This window comes from Ptychodera flava, chromosome 2, assembly GCF_041260155.1.
Source record: "Ptychodera flava strain L36383 chromosome 2, AS_Pfla_20210202, whole genome shotgun sequence".
In the NCBI taxonomy this organism is placed as follows: domain Eukaryota; kingdom Metazoa; phylum Hemichordata; class Enteropneusta; family Ptychoderidae; genus Ptychodera; species Ptychodera flava.
In genome coordinates, this window is record NC_091929.1 from 23,920,934 (window position 1) to 23,946,331 (window position 25,398).

Consider the following 25,398-nt stretch of genomic DNA (forward strand, 5'->3'; position numbering starts at 1 on the left):
TAGAGAACACTATGTTGTATGAGTCAAACCAGAGCTGACATCACTTTAAGAGGGGCATTACATGTGGCTGTAACTTTTGACTCATTTTTTCACTACTCTGTTTCAATGTATCAACTACAGAATTTTACTATAATCCGATCATCATGACCAATGCCCGGCTTGCCAACACGTCCTGTATATGTGAAATGACCATAGTTATTGTTGATAAATGTATTCTAGCCCGGACCTGAATACAAAATTTAAACAATAACAATGCAGATTATACTCATGTAGGGTATATTTATGAGCTAAATATTAGGAATTTCTCCATTGTTCAGGGATTCAAACCAGAAACTGCAGATGATACACAGAACAAACAAAATTTAAAAAATGACCAAAGTTACAGCTAATGGATCTTTTATTGGGCCAGATTGTTTCTGCATATTCATATGGTGTGGACAATTCATAAGCTGTCATTTTATTGAAACCAAATTATGAAATAATGTAAATAATGGATGAGATAATGCTGTGATTCAAAGTACAAATAGAGTAAAATCATAGCTATGTAAATCAAATACAGTATTTGCCAGCATTGCATATTGAAATGGCTGTATATTAGCTGCCAATCACCAGCAACAAATAGCTGCTGTGTTGCAAGGCATTATGTATAGTTCTCAATGGACAAACAAATAAAAATCTAGCCAGTTTCTTAAAGGGATGTTCACAAAGATGATTTTACATATGTGGTAGCTCTTTGCTCATTTACCCTGGAAAAACTATTTTCACTATTTATAAATCATGCGATTTTTACAAAAACCGATAAAAATAGTACAGGAAGTTGCCCATGTAATTTGAATCATGGGAAAAAAGCTCCAAGCTTGGAGCTTGCATCATGTGATATGGAAGGGACCATCTTTGGACGAGTATGGCCCCCACATTGTCCACTCACAGTAACACAGTAGTAAACAGCAACACAAAATCTGACAGTGGACAGTTTATTATAAGTGATTTATCGTTTATGCAAGGATACTCAGTATAAACAAAAGTTATGTAAATACGCACAGCCTGGTTTAAGCATGGGTGAGTGGACAATGCCATACCCATGGGAAGATGGTCCCTTCCATATCACATTATGCAAGCTCCAAGCTTGGCGCTTTTTCCCATGATTCAAATTATATGGGCAACTTCCTGTACTATTTCTATCGGTTTTTGTAAAAAATCGCGCGAGTTATAAATGGCGAAAATAGCTTTTCCGGGGTAAGTGACCACAAAGCTAGCACATATGTAAAAATCATCCTTGGTGAACTTCCCCTTTAACTGTATGAATATAATCCCTGCCAAATTACACATGGCATGGGGGCATAAAAATGAGCATTCAGTATTTTGCACTCTTATAAAATACACAAAGGTTCACAAGTATAAGTATATTGAAGTAAACATAAGCTTTTGTGTTCAGCTATTTGGGCTTTCTTTAGGGCTTCCACCATTAACAATGCTGCCACACCTACATGACTATAGTATGTGCCAAACTGCCATCTAGTTACACAAGCATTGCAATATCATAGGGGTGGACCATTTGATTTCTGGGGAAGCTGAAGCAAATGGGTATGGCAAACCAATTTTTTTCATGCATTCTTGCAGCAATTTTTTTCCAAAGATTTGTCAAGTTGCTAGTTTAAAAGCAAATTTTTTTTCAAACAAAAACATTCAAACACAGTCTATGTACAAAACAATTTTCTTTAAGTGACAGTAGCCATAATTATTGTTGATTTTTTCAGAATTAAAATTTTCAGCGTATCAACGACTATTTTAGGTTCTACTCTTGAGAGTTCTATTGAAATACCCAATATTCGGCTTGTGAACACAAGCATACATGTGAAGTGTACTAGTATTCTGTACCAATAGATCTCAGTCCAGAGTAAAATTTAATTGTGCACAGTAACAATGCAGTGTATACATGTAATGGCTTTAATTCTTAATATGTCAAAATGGAGAGTAAAACAACAAACTATAGTGACACTGAACCAAAATACTGAAGAAGATCAAGCAAACATTACTGTCACTTGTCTTAACATTCAATTACTTTATGTTAAAGGGTATATCAAACCTGGGAGACAACTTTATTTTGTTTACCATGAATATGTATAGGCTGAATTGCGATGTTCTTTACTTTTTCTTGTCAATAAATAAATCTATGTTCCAGTGCAGGAGGGATGTATCTCCTATGCTTTAACGCAGAAATCAGTTCAGTGTTATTATTTCTATATATATATATGTATATGTGTGTGTGTGTGTGTGTGTGTGTGTGTCTTTCTGAAAATAAAACCAGAATTGATAAATCTGGCAAAGCAAAAGAATCCTTAGGATTGAACTTTTTTGTCACAATAAAAACTTGCCATGTACTGATTATTGGTACAATGGTGATACAGAATCGATAGGTGAAAACCCAATAATTCAGATAAATTCACATTAATGAATTGCATGTACCAGTTATAAAATAATACACGTCAATTCACATGAATCCACATGAATACAGGCTTGCTGAATACAAAAAAAAGATTCTTGACTGTATTCATCTGTATATGCATTCTTCAGCTAAAATACAGGCAATAATCCATGTTAATACAGTAAGTATTATAGGGTTTTTTATGCAGTGAGTGATGGTGTTCATTTTGACATTTGAAAGATTTACCAGGTATTCACTGTCCCCATATGATTCAATGTTGTCCATTTCATAACATGTTCAACATAACTACACAACAGACCAAGGAAATCTGCAAGTTGAGTTCACCATTACAACTGGAAAATTACAGTATCACCGTACAATGAATAAATCTGCAACATTAACAAACCGAATCATGATCTTGTTTTAGTTTTTCACAATGTTACCTTCATTGTGTTACCCAAATTTGCATATATTTGTAACATTTGCGTTTATATGAGGCAAATCCCATCTATGATGTAGAATGCATCTTCACAGCCAACACTACGTTTATACACACAGACGTTCTCAATTTTTGCGTTTTTTCAAACATACATAAATGAAACATACATGATAGATCTTAGCTGAGGAAATGCAGCTTTCTGTGGTTTGGTCGGCTGCATCTATGCGGGTCATCAAAAGGTCAACCCCATCTGCCACGGGGGTTGACCTTATGATGACATGCATTGACACAGCCGACCAAACCACAGACAGCTGCGTTTCCACAGCTAGATTAATCCATGCTAATACTTCCCTGGCTATGTAGATATACGGAACATACATATACAATACAGACAGACATACAGACAATAGACATCAACTGCAATTGTATGTAAACATATACCAACTGAGAGCTAAAAGCAAACTGAGTGAACTTTGACGGAGAAAAGAAACTGGGCAAAAGAGTAGGGGATGGTAGGAAGTTTCTTGCTGGTGGGAGAATAATTTGATTTCTTTAGGGTGACTGCACTGATGGAAGTTTGAATGAGAGTGGCAAACTTGAAGATTTATACATGAAAAGGAACAAAAAACCTGCTAGTGAGGAAGTTCTGAATGCATCAATGGTCTGTAAAATTTCTAATCATTGAGGTTTCATCTCCATACTGTGCTACGTGAACTTCCTGACAAGCAGAGCAACTCGTTTCAACTCAATAAAGCATATCAGTACTTCACAGAAGAAAGGCTGACATCGTAGAAACGTTTAACATTTTCTACAGGATTAAATAAATCACTACCAATTTTTCATAGAGTAACAGTTATTTATTTACTTGTACACCATAAAATTTAAGCGTTTCAAGATACAAAATTTACTTGTACATTGTGTATTATTATAATAAGATTACAATTCATATATAATTGTCTATAATAATAAACAAAGGCTAAAGTAGACATTAAAAGAAAAGAAAAATCTGTGTAAATGGTTCAAAGACATTTTAAATACCACTGGTAGGTGCACTTTCTGACCTTTTGTCTAAAAAGAATCAGTTTATTTTTATGCATATGAGTCAAATCCTCTCAAAAGAGAATACATAAAATTTGCCAAATGAATTTCCCTTACACATACACAGCCCTTAGGATTCAAAACCATACCAAAATGCCTTGTTTTACTTTTTTTCATTTCTACCCCAAATTACATGTATAGGCAGATTTAGAGAAGTACTCTTATGGGGATTTTGTTTTATTTGGAAATACTGCTTTTGACTTCAAAAATCAGCACTTTCGAATTTGTGTCTGCAAACATAGTTTCTGAATAAGAACCTTGGCATAGAGTGTGTAACTCACTATTTGCGATACCTGTAACCTCTTTGTGTCAGATATTATAATCATGGATACTTCACAATATTTACACGAAGCAATGCTTAACAGCAGTATTTTCTTTCCTTTCTTAGAACTAAACAATACATCTTGTATGATAGCCTGTTTAACCCTTTCGTTTATGTTCAAGTCCAACTTTGAAATTACAAACAATGCACTTGAACTAAACAGGTATTGATGAATAGGGTGATGAGGCCATTGCAGGTAAGTATTTGAATGGCTTTTGTGCCTGTCATTGTCATTTCAAGGTATACAGTCACCTGTTTAAATATGCCCATATATGGTCAAAGGGGCGTCCATTGGTATTCAAAATGCCCATGTGAGGGCGCTGTTTTTAAAAAGTGGCCACCCGCTTAAAATCTGTGATTGGATAGATTTTCTCTTTCCATGGTAACTGTGGCAAAATTGGAACAGGTGACAGTATACCTATAAACAATCATCAATTGCTGGACTCAGAAATGCCAAGCAAAGGTTGGGGACAGCGACAACAATTCAATAAAGGCTGAAAATCTTCACGGCCAATCATTGTAATTTTTGGTGATATTTTCGTAATTTTTATCCTGGTATTTGAGTTTTTTTAGTCATCTCCCAAAAGCATGACAAAATACAGTGTATTGGCCTTGTAATCACAACACATTGTGTATATACAATATGTAATAATACTATGATAATGTCACTCATGCATGATCAGATTTCTGTGCAGCAACATCGATACCCTGCATAAATGACTTTGTAACTCATCAAATGCTGGACATCATAGTTACAATTCTACAAACTTGTATTTGTAAAATAGTGATAGCTTTTCACCCATCTGTGATTTATATCCAGAAGAGAGTACACAGACAGACAGGCAAGTTTTGAAAGTCGTCCACAAGTTTTCATGGGACAACACGACGCCGATCAAAAATTAACTAGTACAAATACTTCAAAGCATTTGGTATTTCTGTACATTGTAGTTGAGATCATAACATTGATATTAATAATACGAAAACTGAGCTACCTCAAAAGCGGATTCTTGGAAAATATCAAATCATCCAAAAGTAATTCATTTCATTTGTTCGTACATAAGGCAACTCAAAAACTTAAATGAGCCCCATATGTCAGTAGCTCTCTTTGGAAATCTCCCTCAAGAATCTTTCCATAGCAAAAATTTTCTTCTTGGTAAACACTGCCAGATACAAAGATATACCAGCTGTCTTCTACACTATAAATAACTATTGTGAAAAAAGCAAAAATCACCAACTTCACCTCTTAATTTACATTTTACTATTCCCTGCGTAAATTATCAAGTCTGGCCTGCAAATCAGCATCTGCGTCACTGAGTCCCGCTGCTTGGGGTTCTTTTGCTGCTGCTGTACTGACTGAAAGTTTTCCACCAGTCGATGGTAAATCTGTAAAAATGAGTGAAGTAAAGGATGTCAACTTGTTAACAAGACAGCTGTCAAATCCTTCTACTGAATTAAAAACACATCCTACTTTTTGAAAGAAACTTAATATATCAAAGATATGCAGTAGAATTAAAATTACAGTGAAACATATCTAAACTGAGCCCTGTCTAAACCGCAAACCTATCTAAACTGAACCCTTTCCAAGTCCAATTCCAATAGAACTCTATATTTAAAGGACTTCTATAAACCGAACACCAGTAAAAAAAGTCCCTGTAGGGTTCGGTTTAGACATGCAGGTTTTACTATAATTAAATTGAGTCTAAATTGTTTCTGATAGAAGGTCCTTTCCAAAGGTGATTACATAACAATTTATGCAGCAAAATCTGTGTTTCGCTTTCAGTGAACAGTGATGTCCAACTGATCTATAGCATGAAAAATTAACATCTGACTTGAAATGATGCATGGAAGCAGCTCTGCAGAGTTCTTGCAATGTTTACTTCTTTTACCACATGACTCAGTTTCAATTAGTAACATTTACGTTGAATAAAATTCCATCACTCCCCCCCCCCCTCCACATTTGCCTCCTCAGTATTGTGATTCTGAATATAAAGTTTCAGTTTCTCATTTTGTGAGAGCACCTCCAATTCCAAGTTTTTAAATGCAAATCCCTTGACACCCTTAAAAAAATAAATCATAGACATTTTTCTAAATGTAGTTTTTCCCATACACAAACGCTTAAAAATATAAGGCTTTCTATAATTTTGAAAACCTTACCAGCAAGGTCATCTGTGAGTTGAAGACCAAGTTCATCTAATACTTGTGCAACAATGGCATCACTGTAAGACAAAAAAAAACAATAAAGGAAAATTATCAATGAAAAAATGGGTGAGATTTGGCCCCTTTCACCACCATGGTTTGGCCCAAACCCATTGTTATCAATGGTGACAGTGGACCTGTTTACAGGAAATTAGGGTGAACAGGTTAATAGTACTGTATAGAGGCGATGCAATAGTGCAATCTAACATTAACTTCTAGTGGGTATTCTTTTACACACAATTCAAGACACATTAAGGTAAGAACATGACAACACTAACCCTTTCTTCGCAATACATTGGCTCAAACCATTTGATATCAATAGTGATCATGGACTGTTTACAAGGAAATTGCCATTCACAGGTTAAAAATCAATTAGCTGTTATTTTTTATGTACCATAGTTTTTTTGTTTACAACATACAATATCTCGTTCCATGTCAGACATCATGTTAAAATGACTAGTGTTGAACTTGTCGACACGGCTTGTAACTTTTCAACACAGCCTGTATGTGTGTAGTACCCAATGTTAAAGTTGACAACTGAATTACAGCCCAGACTAGAATTTATTTGTGACCAACAACATAATCAACATAACTTCTGTGCTACTGTATACATGTATTACAACATTCATGAACCTTTACATGTTCAGGAAGTGTCAATAAGTCTCCAAATGCCTGATAGAGGGCGCTGTGTCTACTCCATTCCTTTGTGTGAGGTGCAAAGCAACACGGTCAGTTTCAAGTCAATGCTTCCTATGAGTGGTGGACAGTAATACATAATGGAGAATTGGTCTACAATGTATAATAAGAACTATGATTTTTTTCCCTTTTTTCCTGAAAACAATGAAACCAAATCTTCCTCTCTGTATTTTGCAAAACTGGTCAAAAACTTTATTGTACTGATATAGAAATACAGTAATTTGCATACATAAAATATTTTGCAGTGAGATCGCAAGAATTAACCAGGATTCGACGTGCTGTAACAAAGCCTGTAGCTCTCATGTTAACCCTATGCCCCTGTCTCTGAATGTGTCGATGATTTTTTCATTACTTTTATTTTACAACTCAATGGCAACTTCTCATTCTACCCCCCCCCCCAAAGAATGTTGAAACACCCACTATTCAGCTTGTTAACTTGGCGTCTACATGTGTAAAACGCATGGCTATTGTTTACATTTGAATTCTAGTAAGGACCAGACGTCAGTTTTCAACAATAACAATGCAGTTTACACACGTACAGCTGAGTTGACAAGCTGAATACTGTGTATATCAACATTCTTTGGGGAAAGAGACCAAGGAATTATGGTGATATTCAAAATAAAAATGGTGGCATTATCATCAAAAGTTAGTATTATTGGGGCTTTAACTAATAATGGGTATGCTCTTTTACATACAATTCAAGACAGAACATGACTACATCAACCATTTCTTCACAATACTTTGGCTCAAACCATTGATATCAATAGTGATCATGGACTGTTCAAAAGGAAATGGACGTTAACAGGTTAAAAATCAATTAGCTGTTATTTTTTATGTACCATAATTTTTTTGTTTACAACATACATGTTTCTTGTTCCATGTCAGACATTTCCTCCTATTATTTTAACCCTTCTGCTATGTACGAATTCAAGATACCTTTTTCACCTCAAAATACTGCACATTGAGGAAACTGAGTAAATATATTTTTCTGGCAACAAAATGTAGGAGAGAACTTGCCATCAATGCGTAAGTATGCATACTGTTGTATTCGCTGGCGCTTATGTATTCGTAAATAAGTTATCTTTCTCTCTCTTTTGTGGATGCAATTGTTGCATTGACTAGCGATCAACATTACTGCTACTATTTGTACATATTGGCCGGAGGCCATAAGTACTAATAAACTGAATTGAATTGAATAATGTTGTATCATACTATCTTCAATATACATATCAAGTTTCATCAACTTTGGTCAAGTTAATTCAGATATATATCCCAAATTAGGAAAGTTTATTAATATGCAAATTAGGAATTGGCTAAAGTTAAAATGCTTAAAGCCGCACTTTTCAATCCCAGGTTTTCGCATTAGTGGAGTTCTCCTCCCAGTCAAACACTTGGCCAGTACGATGTTTGATTTCTATAACATTTAACAACTGATCTCAACCCTTTGTCACATTTTGCTAATCCTGCAAACAGAGTTTATGCAAGCTTTTGATTGACGGTCGGTTCAAATCGCCAACGGTCATTGATTCCCCACCACAAACGCTCAAATTTCCTAAAAATTGTCTTCCAGTCGCGTTAGACTTTGAATATAACCACAGAGTTCGATCGGCAGCAACTTCGCGCTGACCGCTTGGCAGTCTGTCTGAGTTTTTGCGGCCGGGGAAAGCTAAAAAGTGGCATTTTCTGGAGCGTGTGCCCGCATGTTGCCTGTTTGGTGTCCACTTACACAATGAACGCCGCCATAGCTTCACGCCCTTTTAAAGGGAGGCTCCGCCTTTAATGACTTTCAATAATCATAGTATCTTAATATACATACCAATTTCGACAATTTTGATCGAGTCAATTCAGATATATATCCCCAATTAGGAAAGTTTATTAAATATGCAAATCAGCAACTTTCTTTCATGTCATCCCTTAATGCCTCTCACGGCTGATATATCTTGGTGTGATCATCATTTGTAGCAAATCTCATCAAATTCTGTGCAGTCGTTCTCAATGTACATAAAGTGTAAGCCTATATCCGTTTTTCTAAAATCATTAATTGTGCAAATGAGCAAACCGTAAGCAAGCTACACCCACCAAACACTGATCAGTTCTTGCCTTTTGCAAACTGAATCTATGTACCAGTATTGGTTCTGATCTGATGAGCCGTTTTTGAGATATCGGGCGCACTAACAGACAGATAAACAGACAGACACAAAGAAAGACAGACATCGCTGCGAATAGCCCATTTGTGGGAACACATGAGCTAGAAAGACACCTACACAATCATAACTATTTTATTTCAAAAATAACATACCTTGCTGGCGCGTTCGTTGTTGACTTTGTGAATGTTAATCTGGTGATAATCATGATGACAGCGTCCGCGTCCACAGATTAGTAATTTGCCCTTGCTTGCTTTGGCTCACAAGGCGACCAAACTCTCCAGATAATAGATGCAGCATGGTAACAAAACTTTTACCAGAGTCACTTGTGATCGGTCTAATCCGCTCGGCGTCTTTGCCCCTGTCATAACATAAAGGAAAGAAGCTGGAACTGACGACGAGTGTTGATGTATAACTGGAACTCATTTATTGAATACGGAACCGTGGCTAGGCCGAACGGCGCAGTCAACGATACATGAATCTGCCTGTGTGTCAGTCGGACCAAGTTAGTTTGTCCTCTGTTGAGTCTTGGTCACTCCACAGAGGAGTGACCGTGGGTCCAAGTTCTCCCTAGTTTCGGTCAAAGTTCTAGTTTCTGAGTAAATGTCCTGTCTCGGTCACTCCACAAGAGAGTGACCGTGGTTATCGGTCCTTGAGTTCTCGCTTTTCCTCTGAGTTAGTGTGTCTATTTATACAGTATCTTGGCTATGTCGGATACCGACGCGTAAGACAATACTTTGATTTATCGACATTAGAAAAGATTATAAAAGTAGAAATTATCACATGCCTGTGCGTGGCTTACTACAATTCTTTTGTTTCAAACCCGCGCCATGAATAAATTAAAATGATGAAAACGGCTCAATATTTACGTTTGGTTGAAACACTATAGAACATGGGGGTAGCACGCAGAATACCTTCATGAGAAAAAGAAGTATACTGGATAATTCTTTCAAATGTCTGAATGAGCGAGATCATGTTGTCGATACCACAGGCGTGATGTTTTCTGGGTAGTTCTATAAGTGTAGTTATTCTACGTTTCGACGTTCTCTTTCGTAGCCTGATTAGGCTACGGAAGAGAACGTCGAAACGTAAAACTACTACACATAGAAACTACCTAGAAAACATCACGCCTGTGATTATGACACCCCCATAGACGTGTGTACATATGCCTGAGAAAAACCCTCGACGGTTTTTATCAGGCATCGTACACACGTCTATGGGGGCATGGACTCCGAACGGAATAGACCAATCACAAGTGACTGTGCTTTTGTCAAGGGCAGTGCTAAGTTACGACCAAAACACAAAAAGTTGGTAGAATTAACCTTTATTAGTAATACAACAAAACACCAACCCACCCGTAGGGACGGACATGTAGGCAGCCCCCTATGCACAGACAGTTTGCCCCAGTTGACACACAGGCGACTCATAAAGTATTACTGAGATTTTCACACTGTTTTCTCTATCATTTTCTCTCCTTTCTTCATGCTCTGACTGATCGGAGTAAATAAAATAAATGGTTTATATAACCACGGTTGTAGTAGAGACCGTGATATAACCTAACCTAGCCTCTGTGACTCTTTATTTATTTTACACTCCATTACATGGACGTATATCTCTCATACACACATGCTGTAATTAATTAGTCAACACAACTAATTATGCTAATCCGTGGACTTATCAGGGATTTTACGGGTTGGTCTACATCGCGAAAGATAGGAATGGTTACTAAAACTCCTTTTTCATTAACATCACTATCTTTCCGATGTTGACTAACCTCTGTTAGGTTATATAAACCATTTATTTTATTTACTCCGATCAGTCAGAGCATGAAGAAAGGAGAGAAAATGATAGATAAAACAGTGTGAAAATCTCAGTGATACTTTATGGGTCGCCTGTGGTTAACAGTGCACTGTAGCGAACAAATAACTGTCCCGAACGAGGGGTGCGTTATGGTGCATTGTGGGTAAAGCAAGTTTGGAAGATGGCGGCACAGTAAACAAGAAGCGGCGCGCCAGAGATTTCAATTTTTTGAAGACTCGTTTTGTGGATTTCAGCAGTACTCAAAAAAGAGAGACTTGAGAGACCCTCTGAAGAAATCCCCTCGATACGTCACGACTTATGTCTAAGACTGATACAGTGACCATACGTTACTTTGTCAATAACAGGTAAAATGAATACACAATGAAATGGTTTTAGGCATGTAATCGCATAGCTGCAAAATTGTAGCGCTACGGTGCTCAGGCAGTCGGTGATTTTTGGTTTTTGCGACTTCGCTCACCAGTAGCGCTACAAGGCCGATGGCCCTGGGGAGTATCATATAAGCGCACCCCACTCGACCAGGCGTGTTGATGTGGAATGCAACATATTTACTGCATTTGGTCGTACCTAGCTGCAAAATTGTAGCTCTACGGTGAGGCGGTCGGTGAGTTTTGGTTTTTGCGACCTCGCTCACCAGTAGAGCTACAATGCCGAAGGCCCTGAAGCATACAAAATAAAGCACGCTGCACATGGCATGGCATTTTGATGTAAAATCCATATATTTACTGCATTTGGTTATACTGATTTATCACTACTGAAGATTAAACACTATACTACACTAACCTTGTCGTGTATGGGGTTTGGTATTTGTTCAAATACGTCGAACGCGTTCCAAAAACATTTCTTGGAGCCGCCATTACCAACTTCTGGTAATGGCGGCTTCCAGAAACACGCTCAATGTTCATGCAACGCGATCGACGTGTCTGTGCTAATACCAAACCCCATAAACGACAAGGTTAGTGTAGTATAGTGTTTAGTCTTCAGTAGTGATAAATCAGTACGACCAAATGCAGTAAATATGTGGGATTTTACATGAAAATGCCGCGCCATGTGTGGCGCGCTTATTTTGTATGCTACAGGGCCTTCGGCATTGTAGCTCTACTGGTGAGCGAGGTCGCAAAAACCAAAACTCAACGACCGCCTCACCGTAGAGCTACAATTTTGCAGCTAGGTCGTACCGATTTATCACTACTGTAGACTAAACAGTATACTGCACAAACTTTGTCATTTATCATTATGGGGTTTGAAATTTGTTCAAACACGACGATCGCGTTCCGAAACATTTCTGGGAGCCGTCATTACCAACTTCCGGTAATGGCGGCTCCCACAAACACCAACGCCCCACGCTCAATGTTTTCAGAACGTGATCGTTGTGTTTGAACAAATTCCAAACCCCATAAACGACAAAGTTAGTGCAGTATACTGTTTAGTCTTCAGTAGTGATAAATTGGTACGACCAAATGCAGTAAATATGTTGCATTCCACATCAACACGCCTGGTCGCGTGGGGTGCGCTTATATGATACTCCCCAGGGCCATCGGCCTTGTAGCGCTACTGGTGAGCGAAGTCGCAAAAACCAAAAATCACCGACTGCCTGAGCACACCGTAGCGCTACAATTTTGCAGCTAGCAATCGCATAGGTGCAAAATTGTAGCGCTACGGTGAGGTGGTCGGTGATTTTTTGTTTTTGCGACTTCGCTCACCAGTAGCGCTACAATGCCAATGGCCCAGTAGAGGGTAAAATAAGCGCATCCCACTCGACCAGGTGTGTTGATGCGAAATGCTACATATTTACTGCATTTGGTCGTATCGATTTATCACTGTTGAAGACTAAACAGTAAAATGATCTAACCTTGTTGTTTATTGGGTTTGGAAATTGTTCAAACATGTCGATCGCGTTCCATAAACAGTGAGCGTAGGGCAGCCATGTTTCTTGGAGCCTCCATTATCGGAAGTTGGTAATGGCGGCTCCCAGAAATGTTTTCGAAACACGATCGACGTGTTTGAACAATTTCCAAACCCCACAAACGACAAGGTTAGATCAGTCTACTGTTTAGTCTTCAGTAGTGATAAATCGATACGACCAAATGCAGTAAATATGTAGCATTTCGCATCAACACGCCTGATCGAGTGGGATGCGCTTATTTTACCCTCTACAGGGCCATTGGCATTGTAGCGCTACTGGTGAGCGAAGTCGCAAAAAACAAAAATCACCGACCGCCTCACCGTAGCGCTACAATTTTGCAGCTAGCAATCGCATAACTCTTCATGGCAAGGCTGTTGTACCGGCGTTGTGGTGGGAGGCCGTATAATATACGGCCTCCCACCACGGCCCTGCAGACTGCCATGGACAAAACTGCTGCTAGCTCCTCAGAAATACGGCGCGTAGTTTCTCCGCAGAAAACAGCTGATTTTGAATCCAAAACTTGCATTGACCTTCTTTTCGAGCACACCTATCTCTCCTAGGTACACGATGTGCTCAGCCGCGCTTGTAAACTTACGCAGAGCCAACCTTTCTCCCTCTATGCGAGGGAAGCGTTTGTATCTGCCGCCATAGTTAATCTCATTCCATCCATGAGTACTCCGGCGAAAACTAGCCTTGCAAACAAAAGAGCATCGCGCGATATCGAACTTCGAAAGTCGACGTTCTGAGAGGAGTGGGATAAGAGAAAATTGTGAAATATGTAAAACTTCTGAAGAGAAAAAAAGAAAATTATTTTGTCAACATAGCTGAGTGGTAGTTAAAAATAATGTTAATTACAGAGTGCTAGATTGGGTGTTCTTTTGTCAGCAAAGCTGGTTTTCGCCCAAGTGCTCATGGGTTGAATGAGATGGTGGCGGATACGAACGCTTCCCCTCGCATAGAGAGAGAAAAGTAGACTTTGCGTAAGTTTACAAGCGCGGCTGAACACATCGTGTACCTAGGTGAGGCGGATGTGCTCGAAAAAGAAGATCAATGCAAGTTTTGTATTCAAAATTGGCTGTTTTCGGCGGAGAAACTGCGCGCCGTATTTCCGAGGAGCTACCAGCAGTTTTGTCCATGGCAGTCTGCAGGGCTGTGGTGGGAGGCCGTATTACGCCGGTAACACAGCCCTGCCATGTTGAGCTAGCAATCGCAGCGGTGCTTGAATGTGGCATCTATCAATAGCTCTTGGGTCAAGGGTCATTGAAGCTTCTGTCCCATACAAAATCTAGAACCATTTTTTCACATTTAATGACTCTTATCTCAAAAAAAGATGTATGCCTTTTTTATAAAACTCAAATAAGTGGGCCTAGTAATACTAGGCATACTAGGCCCACTGACTTTATTACAACTGAGGTCTGTCTGTGCAAACACTCGCCGTCCTAACGAACATTCTTTATGTGCAGACTAAGTCTTTTAACCCTTTCACCCCCAGTTCCCTGTATAACAGGTCCAACTTTACCATAGAAAACAATGGATTTGGGACAACCATGGTGGTGAAAGGGTTAAGGTACGTAGAAAATCGAAAGGTACTTACAACAACAAAGGCGCGGGCCAGTGTTTTTGTATTTGCACTACAAGCGATGCCTGAACCACAGGCATTCGACTCAATGCAAGCAAACAGTCACTGATGCAACCAGTAAGGACATTCTTACTGGATGCATCAGTGACAGTTTGGTTACAATGAGTCGAATGTTGCCTGTGGCCCTAACCATAAACCCTTGAGAACTTCCCGAGGGTCTATGCATGAACTAGCTGTATATCACAGCAGAGCTTGTGGCGTCTTAATACTGCTCGGGTTAAGGGTCATCGCTACAGAACCACTGCGAGCCACCCCACAGAGATTTTTGGGAGTTTACTATGACCAGTGTGCCCTCTGAGGGGAGGTGAAGGAAATTTTTTTTAGTCAAATTGACGAAAAGTTGACACGCTGTGCCTCACTGCACGCATGAACAGGTTATAACTAAAAAGTCAGCAGTTAGAAGTACAGCGCCCCATGGTTGTATGTCTTTCTTGATTTCTGATACTCTTGTGTGAGTCAATGAAAAGACAATGAAAACATACCGTAAATATCCTAATTGAAGCCGCGGCTTGTATTAGAAACATTTTTGAGGGACCCCTGGGATCGCGCACTGAAGTCCCGGTGCGGCTTCAATTACGTACATTTCCTGTGTTTCGATATTTTTCTCAATGCTCACCAAGCAGTGCAGGGGCAATCGCTATTGTTATGCAAATTAGTGCGTGAATAAATTACCTGCATAAAAAGCCCCTACCCTAGTGTAACTCCAATATAGAAACATTAGGAGAGTGTATTTGGTCGTTAAACTCGGTAAAATTCCTTTTAGATAATAAGGAAACTATTAAAAGATGAAACAATGGGAAACTGGAGTTCCCTTGACAGCATCGTAAGGAAAATGACACGTACTGACCCTGCTGACCCCCGTCCCCTAAATAGAATAGTCTCACTAAGGTCGGCCATGTTGACATGCATGGCATGCATGCATGATGTCTTTGTTTCAAGTTTAGGGGTTTTCGGACGCTGAAATTTCACAAAAATGTTGCTTCTGTATTCAGAGATTGTACAATCAATTTCTTTGGACTTGCAAGTCGATTTTGAAAGCGATAGAAGATCAAATGGTGTTGAAAAAAATCGTGCATAAAATTAGCATAAATTAAGCGTCCATAGCGTGGGTCCCCTTGATTTACAGCTGTCTTGTTTTGCCGAACCGGTGGCTCATACTCGGATAGTGCAATAAAGGCAAGGAATGATGACCTTTGGTAACTTTACTGGCATGTTTTTGTGAACTGTTTTGCGGTCAAATTTTATTTTCTCATGATCAAAAACGGAACGTGTACAAGTTTATATGCACCAACCATGGTCATTCAGCAGTACAGTATTAGGCAGTTCATTATGTCAATATGATGCAGGTGGTGTTGTTGTAGGTCAGGCATCGGTAAGGGTACGTGGGTATTGAATGAAAACTACGTATTTGAAACATGGTATCTCAATCTCTCAACTATTTTAATTTTACACAAACACCGTTGCTTCAAAATTGTTGCATCATGACTATGGCGGTGTTTACCACACTGACAAAAACTTAGGCCGTGTTCAAACATACACACAAACGTGCCGATACATGGGGCATTGTTTGTACTTTGTTACTATCAATGACAAAATGCATAATGGTAGTAGTGTTAAAAAGGAACTTTTTATTGGGTATTTTTTCTGTAAGAAAGACACCTGTCAATCATTAGCGCAAGTCAATGACAAGTCAATTTTCAGCATGCATTGTTTCATGATGGGCTCAGAGAAGGGGTGCGGCTTCTATAATGGTACAATTCAAAAACCCAAAATGGGCAAACAATGAACAAGACAATGTTTCAAAGTCAGGGTGCGGCTTCAATTAGAGGTGCGGCCTCAATTGGAATTTTACGGTAATATGGCTGCCTCCTTGCCCATCGATTAATCAGCAAGATAAGTTTACTATTGGTACGTATTATCACTGCGGAGACTTACAGAAATGACGTATTCAAATATTTTTTTGACCAAAAACTACAGGGAAACGTGGTATCTGTGTAAATCATGAATCTGTTGAGAATTTCTAGTCATTGTCAGGCTCTGTACAGCTGCATCAGTGATGCGTCAGATTACTTGTAATTTCAATTGCATCAGGCGGGTTTGCCCTGCGTCATGACCTGTCAAATTGGCTTAGCAGGCACACTGACTATGACACTGGTCAGTGTTGCTGATTTAGCTTGCAAAATAATGTAATATATTAGTTTTTCAATAAATCAACTTATACCCCGCTTTATCATTGACTAATATTCATGATTCATTCTCTGTTCCTGCTAGCTACCTCAATGATGACAACATGTATTTTCAACAAACCATTTGCCATGAGCCATCGACAGTTAATACAACATTTGCCTGCTTGCGTAAAATGCATTGAATACGTTGGAGGTAAAAAGTTCCAATTCGAGCAGAAACCTTTGATGGCTCACCAAAAAACATCTGAAAATACATGTTGTCAGAGTCAAGATAGTCAGCAGGTGTGGGAGATGACAGGTAGTCAGTGATATTAAGCAGGTACAGGTTGATTTATTCAACAAACCCACTGATGCCTTTTATACCCAAGAAATGGCTTTAACAGCTGTGATATTTCTGACGATGTGCAGCTTGAATAAGCTCTTTCTCTGATTGGTCCATTTTCACTATTCATAGCCACTTAGGGAGTCTATTTGTATTGTTTTCATTATATTGGTCAGATTCAGCTACCTAATTGGGTCAGATCTTATTCAGTGCTGCACATTAGCCCTGATATTTGGAAGACATGTTCCGAGGGGTGGTCTTAATGTGATATGTTCAAATTATGATCAAAATCTTCATTCACATATTTTTGCTGCTTTTTTTCCAATTTTTTGCTCAGTGAGCAGTGAGCCTCATGTGTTCACACACATGAGCATATGTCGCAGCCATGTCTGTCTGTCTCTCTGTCTCTCTGTCTCTCTGTCTGTCTGTGTGCTCGATATCTCAAAAACGGCTCATCAGATCAGAATCAAATCTGGTACATAGGAGTAGATTCAGTTTGCAAATGGCAAGAACTGAATAGTTTTTGGTGGATGTGACTTGCTTACTTTTTGCTCATTTGCATAATTAATGATTTTAGAAAAAACAGATATATATTGACAACGACTGCACACAATTTGATGAGATTTGCTACAAATGTTGATCACACCAAGATATATCAGCAGTGGGAACCATTAAGGGTGACATGAAAGATAAATGCTAATTTGCATATTTAATGAACTTTCCTAATTAGGGATATATATCTGATTTGACTTGATCAAAATTGACAAAACTTGGTATGTATATTGAAGATACTATGATTTAACATTATTGAAAGTCATTAAAGCATTTCTACTTCATCAAACTCTTAATTGCATATTTAATGAACTTTTGAATTTAGGGATATTTATTTGAATTGAATTGACCAAATATGATGAATCTTGCTATGTACATTAAAGATACTATGATATAACATTGTTGAAACTCATTAAAGATGTTTACTTCAGCCAACTCCTTATTTGCATATTTAATAAACTTTCCTAATTAGATATATATATATCTGAATTGACTTGACCAAAGTTGATGAAACTTGCTATGTACATTGAAGATAGTAAGATACAACATTATTGAAAATCATTAAGCAGTTTTACTTCAGTCAATTCCCTATTTACATATTTAATGAACTTCACTAATTAGGGATATATATCAGAATTGACCCGACCGAAGTTAATGAATCTTCTACATCTATTGAAGATACTGTAAAACATCATTATTGAAAGTCATTAAACTTTTTTACTGTAGCCAATTCCCAATTTACATATTTAATGAACTTTTCTAATTAGGGATATTTATCTTTATTGACTAGACCAAATTTGATGAAACTTGGTATGTACATTAAAGATACTATAATACAACATTGAAAGTCATTAAGCATTTTTACTTTAGCCAATTCCTTATTTGCAAATTTAATGAACTTTCCTAATTAAGGATATTTATCTGTCTTGACTAGACCAAAGCTGACAAATTGCTTTGTACATTGAAGATACTATGATACAATATTATTTAAAGTCATTTAGCATTTTTACTTCAGCCAATTTCTAATTTGCATATTTAATGAGAACATTTCAGTCAATTCCTTATTTGCATATTTTAATGAACTTTCCTGATTTGGGATGTATACTTGGATTTAGAATTAATCTGTGGTGAATATTTTTCATTATGTTGATCATAACACTTTCAATGAAGTTCGAACATGTGACAAAGGTTCAAATTTACACATAACTGCAATATATAATTAAACACGTGAGCATTTTCAGTTCATATCTGGTTGGTCAGGCCATCCTGAAATGAACTATCAAAGATTTCCACCTTCTTCATCAAGACATGACAATAATTATTCTCTTTATAACTAGTGAAGCTCTATTGGCCTGTAGGTTGCTTGTTCATCACTAAATTCCATCAATAACCATAATCTACAACATATTGTGTTTACGTGACTGAATTATTCAGTAGTCTATCCAAACTTTAACATTGTACTCCCTGTCTGATATCAAGAATTTTATACTTTTGATCTTTACTTCATGGTGAAGGCTTTGTTTAAAAGAAACCAATGTCCTGTGATTACCTAATGATGATCTTAGATTGTCCCTAAAAATATTAGTGCATGCACTTTTAAAAATGTTTCTCAAACCTGTGATGCATATGCAAAGATACTTGGTGATATGTAACAACAAGTAAACTGTGGAATTTCAGGATTCTGCGATGAACATGAAATTCACAAAATTTTCATCACTGATTTCATGATATATACACTTATTCCACTTATGCATATATTTCAGGATAATCAAAGACGCCTGTTTCAAAGATATCTTTTTAGCAAGTTCAAATATCAAGAGAAGCAATGTACAGAAAACATGAGCGAGACAGCAACCTTTGTTGAAATGGGAAACCTCTCATTTCTAAGACTGTGACAAGACTTACAAAGAAACAACATGAAGAAAGTCACATGGGGACTCATGGAAAGGAAAGACCACTAATGCGAAGAATGCGGCAAGAGTTTTAAACAGAATGAAGACATGAAACAACACATGCAGATTCACTGGTGAAGAGCAGTTTGTATGCAAAGTATGCGATAAAGGCTTCAACAGCAGTAACTCTACCAAAATCCACGTATGGACACATACGAGTGAATAGCCATTTGTTTGTGGTAAGTGTTCAAAGAGTGGAGATCTGAAAGTTCACATCAGGACTAAAAAAAATGAAAAGCCATTTGTCTGCAAAGTTTTGGTAAGGGTTTTACACACAGTGGAAATCTAATATTACATGAGGAAACATACGAGTGAAAAGCCATTTGTCTGCTAGGTATTTGGTAAGGCTTTGGCACATTCAGATGAAAAGCTATTTGTCTGCACAGTGTGTGGAAATAGTTTGCACCGACTGGAAATCTAAGAGTTCACATTGTGAGACATACAAATGAGAAGCAATTTGTCTGTAAAGTACCGGTATGTGGTAAGGGTAATACAAGGAGTAGAGATCTAAAACTACACATGAATACAAATGAGGAGACATTCGTCTGCAAAGTATCAAGTAAACGTTTTGCAAGGAGTGAAGATCTAAAAGTACACATGAGGACACATACAAATGAAAAGCCATTTGTCTGCAAAGTTTGTGGTAAGGGTTTTGCACTGAGTGGAAATCTAAAAGTTCACATGAGGACACATACAAATGAAAAGCCATTTGTCTGCAAAGTGTGTGGAAAGGGTTTTGCACAGAGTGGACATCTTAGAGTTCACATGATGGCACACACCAATGAAAAGCCGTATGTCTGCAAAGAATGTGGTAAGGGTTTTGCAAGGAGTGAACATCTAAGAGTTCACATTAGGACACATACAAATGAAAAGCCATTCGTCTGCAAAGTGTGTGGTAAGGGTTTTGCAGTCAATGGAAATCTAAAATGTCACATGAGGACACATACAAATGAAAAGCCATTTGTCTGCAAAGTGTTTGGTAAGGGTTTTGCAGATAGTGGAAGTCTAAAACGTCACATGAGGACACATACAAATGAAAAGCCATTTGTCTGCAAAGTGTGTGGTAAGGGTTTTGCAGTGAGTGGACATCTAAAACGTCACATGAGGACACATACAAATGAAAAGCCATTCGTCTGCAAAGTGTGTGGTAAGGGTTTTGCAGACAGTGGAAATCTAAAATGTCACATGAGGACACATACAAATGAAAAGCCATTTGTCTGCAAAGTGTGTGGTAAGGGTTTTGCAGATAGTGGAAGTCTAAAACGTCACATGAGGACACATACAAATGAAAAGCCATTTGTCTGCAAAGTGTGTGGTAAGGGTTTTGCAGATAGTGGAAATCTAAAACGTCACATGAGGACACATACAAATGAAAAGCCATTTGTCTGCAAAGTGTGTGGTAAGGGTTTTGCAGAAAGTGGAAATCTAAAAGTACACATGAGGACACATACAAATGAAAAGCCATTTGTCTGCAAAGTGTGTGGTAAGGGTTTTGCAGATAGTGGAAGTCTAAAAGTACACATGAGGACACATACAAATGAAAAGCCGTATGTCTGCAAAGAATGTGGTAAGGGTTTTGCAAGGAGTGAACATCTAAGAGTTCACAGTAGGACACATACAAATGAAAAGCCATTTGTCTGCAAAGAATGTGGTAAGGGTTTTGCAATGAGTGAACATCTAAGAGTTCACATTAGGACACATACAAATGAAAAGCCATTTGTCTGCAAAGTGTGTGGAAAGGGTTTCACTGGGAGTGGAAGTCTAAAAGTTCACATTAGGACACATACAAATGAAAAGCCATTTGTCTGCAATGTGTGTGGTAAGGGTTTTGCAGCTAGTGGAAATCTAAAACGTCACATGAGGACACATACAAATGAAAAGCCATTTGTCTGCACAGTGTGTAGTAAGGGTTTTGCACAGGGAACACATCTAAGAGTGCACATGAGGACACATACAAAGGAAAAGCCATTTGTCTGCAAAGTGTGTGGTAAGGGTTTTACAAAGCATGGAGATCTTAAAGTTCACATCGGGACATGTACCGGAAATCTTAAAGTTCACATCGGGACACATACCAGATAGTTTTTTTCTTTGAAAAATGCATTCGTCTGCAAAGTAGGCAGTAAGGGTAAATGCAAAGACTGGAACTCTCAAAGATCACATGAGGACACGTACTAATGAAAACCAATTTGTCTGCAAAGTGTGTGGCAAGGGTTTTACTTGGAGTGGAGATCTAAAACGTCACATGAGGACACATACAAATGAAAAGCCATTTGTCTGCAAAGTGTGTGGGAAGGGTTTTACAAGGAGTGGATAGCTAAAACATTCCATCACGACACAGCGAATTGTAAAGCCATTTATTATATTTCGTATGAGTTTTACAAGAAGTGAACGTCAGAGAGTTCACATTATGACATGTACAAATGAAAAGGATTTGTCTGAAAAGTATGTACGGGGTTTACTCGAAGTAGAAGTCTGAAAGTTCACATCTGCTCAGGACACATACAAATGAGAGGCTAATCGTCTGCATATTGCAAAATTGTTTTCATATATTTCAAGTCTCTCGTATAACATAAGGACTCACAGAAATGAAAGATTTATTTAAAAAATAGTGCCAAGGGCACTGTTGCTCCCTGATTTGGAGAGGGTGAGAGAAATAGTTGCCAAAGGTGGTGGATGTCAAGGTTAAAATGCTGTGATGTATCAGTATTGAGTTATGTTGCAAGGGAGAGGAGTACATGTACATCTAGACACTATCACCTGTTCCAATTTTGCCACAGTTACCATGGAAAGAGAAAATCTTACCAATCACAGATTTTAAGCGGGTGGCTGCTTTTTAAAGACAGTGCCCTCACATGGGAATTTTGAATACCAAGGAACTCCCCTTTGACCATATATGGGCATATTTAAATTACAGGTGACTGGGAGGCTGTTTGAACTTCTAAGGACAGTGCATTCATGTACTCCACAATTAAAATATTTGGTACAAGTGACAGGGTCAGATTGCAGTAACCTTGTCTTTGTAGCCAAGTCCATTGCTGAGAGTCTTCTTCAGCATAAGTCTTGCCATAAAGCCTTTCAGTGTATCAGCTGCCGAGAGTGATATAAACCACATGGGTAACCCTAAAGGCTTGACCGTATCAAATTCTCTTTTCAAGATATTGAGGAGAATTTCACAAACCTCTGAATATGTATAAGCTATCATCAAATCTGATATTTTAGCAGGATTCAAAAATCTGTAGCCTTGTATGTTTTGCCTTCAGGTTTACGACTTTAGACAAGGTGCAATTTATCACAGATTTGTTTAAGCTGAATTAGAATTAGTCAATAAGAAAAACACAGTTGATACACATTTTGCAGCACATCTCCCATTTGCATATGTCACTGTAATGTACCATATACCGGTATGTATCCACATCGATAAGCCTACGTTGTCACAGAATAGTGTGGGGAAAGCTACAGGTTATTCTGCATAGAGGCAACAGAGTACAGAACAGCTGGCACAGGACCCCTAATTAATTTCCCGTGGGCCACTACAGTAGCCTTGAGCTCGATTTTCCTATTTTAAAACATTCAGCGGCACTAATCCTCTTAACAGGTGTTAAGTCAATGTCAGCTTGACTACTGATTAATTTTTTTTTTCGTGTGGGCAAGTCCACGGAAATTTTGAGATAGCGATGAAAATAGCACCCACAGTGGTGTTTTTGCCAAAATTTAGGCTTATTGTTATGATTTCTATTAGCCCTAGAACTCCTCATATTACCACCAAATGCTTCAGCCATTATTAACAACAGTCTGCATTTTGATTCAGGCAGAAAAATATCTTTACAAAAATTCTTGACGTTAAAGTTCAAACTAAACAAGCATCCATGCAGATATCAAAACTTCAAGGTCTGCACTATTTTTCTTCCGAACTATCTTTGTGGGTAACGAACCCGGAAGTGAATTAGTGGTCTTGTGCCATATGTGGCCATGAGTATACACTTGCGGGTCTCTGGTCTTCGCCAGGTGCAAATGTTACAAAGATGATATGGTAATCAGCATCACTGTATCACTGGTATCAATTTAACTGAATGTATAGCTGTCATTGTCAGAATTTTGGTCAGAATTATTATCTGGTGAAGCAGCGTTATAATCCTTTGAGTCATCAATGGTCATTGTTGTTACAGATTTTCTCTGGTCACGGTTGGTGAGATTGGATGCCCAAATCTTGATAGCGAACACTATGTTGTACGAGTCAAACCAGACCCGACATCGCTTTAAGGGACAATACATATGGCTGTAACTTTTGACTCATTTTTCACTACTCTGTTTCATTGTATCAACTGCAGAATTTTACTATAATCCAATCATCACGACCAATGCCCGGCTTGCCAACACGTCCTGTATATGTGAAATGACCATTGTTATTGTTGATAAATGTATTCTAGTCCGGACCTGAATACAAAATTTAAACAATAACAATGCAGATTATACTCATAAAGGGTATATTTATGAGCTAAATATTAGGAATTTCTCCATGGTTCAGGGATTCAAACCAGAAACTGCAGATGATACACAGAACAAACAAAATTTAAAAAATGACCAAAGTTACAGCTAATGGATCTTTTATTGGGCCAGATTGCTTCTGCATATTCATATGGTGTGGACAATTCATAAGCTGTCATTTTATTGAAACCAAATTATGAAATAATGTAAATAATGGATGAGATAATGCTGTGATTCAAAGTACAAATAGAGTAAAATCATAGCTATGAAATCAAATACAGTATTTGCCAGCATTGCGTTTTGAAATGGCTGTATATTAGCTGCCAATCATCAGCAACAAAGAACTGCTGTGTTTCAAGGCATTTTGTATAGTTCTCAATGGACAAACAAATAAAAATCTAGCCAGTTTCTTAAAGGGGATGTTCACAAAGATGATTTTACATATGTGGTAGCTCTTTGCTCATTTACCCTGGAAAAACTATTTTCACTATTTATAAATCATGCGATTTTTACAAAAACCGATAAAAATAGTACAGGAAGTTGCCCATGTAATTTGAATCATGGGAAAAAAGCTCCAAATTTGGAGCTTGCATCATGTGATATGGAAGGGACCATCTTCGGACGGGTATGGCCCCCACATTGTCCACTCACAGTAACACAGTAGTAAACAGCAACACAAAATCTGACAGTGGACAGTTTATTATAAGTGATTCATCGTTTATGCAAGGATACTCAGTATAAACAAAAGTTATGTAAATACTCACAGCCTGGTTTGAGCGTGGGTGAGTGGACAGTGCCATACCCATGGGAAGATGGTCCCTTCCATATCACATTATGCAAGCTCCAAGCTTGGCGCTTTTTCCCATGATTCAAATTATATGGGCAACTTCCTGTACTATTTCTATCGGTTTTTGTAAAAAATAGCGCGAGTTATGAATGGCGAAAATAGCTTTTCCGGGGTAAGTGACCACAAAGCTAGCACATATGTAAAAATCATCCTTGGTGAACGTCCCCTTTAACTGTATGAATATAATCCCTGCCAAATTACACATGGCATGGGGGCATAAAAATGAGCATTCAGTATTTTGCACTCTTATAAAATACACAAAGGTTCACAAGTATAAGTATATTGAAGTAAACATAAGCTTTTGTGTTCAGCTATTTGGGGTTTCTTTAGGGCTTCCACCGCTAACAATGCTGCCACACCTACATGACAAT

General features: G+C 38.0%; 2 protein-coding genes across 2 annotated transcripts in view; one reads left to right on the plus strand and one right to left on the minus strand.

Moving 5' to 3' along the window:
- Window positions 1–3,699: 3,699 nt before the first annotated feature.
- The window catches only part of LOC139117282 (charged multivesicular body protein 2a-like), a 32,741-nt gene continuing 11,042 nt past the window's right edge, over window positions 3,700–25,398 (minus strand). Inside the window, exons 5-6 of the mRNA XM_070680256.1 lie at window positions 6,439–6,500; window positions 3,700–5,667 (exon numbers count right to left, since the gene is read on the minus strand). Of these exons, the coding sequence (XP_070536357.1) occupies window positions 5,543–5,667; window positions 6,439–6,500 (187 nt within the window). The 3' untranslated portion in view covers window positions 3,700–5,542. The remainder of the gene's footprint in view (window positions 5,668–6,438; window positions 6,501–25,398) is intronic.
- LOC139117275 (zinc finger protein 26-like) lies at window positions 11,293–25,060 on the plus strand. The gene is made up of 2 exons (XM_070680233.1): window positions 11,293–11,485; window positions 19,507–25,060. The coding sequence occupies exon 2, from the start codon at window positions 20,215–20,217 to the stop codon at window positions 21,772–21,774; it is 1,560 nt and encodes a 519-aa protein (XP_070536334.1). The 5' UTR covers window positions 11,293–11,485; window positions 19,507–20,214; the 3' UTR covers window positions 21,775–25,060.

Coding starts and splice junctions, on each gene's coding strand:
- LOC139117275 (XM_070680233.1), top strand. CDS start 20,215: ATGAATACAAATGAGGAGACATTCGTCTGCAAAGTATCAAGTAAACGT.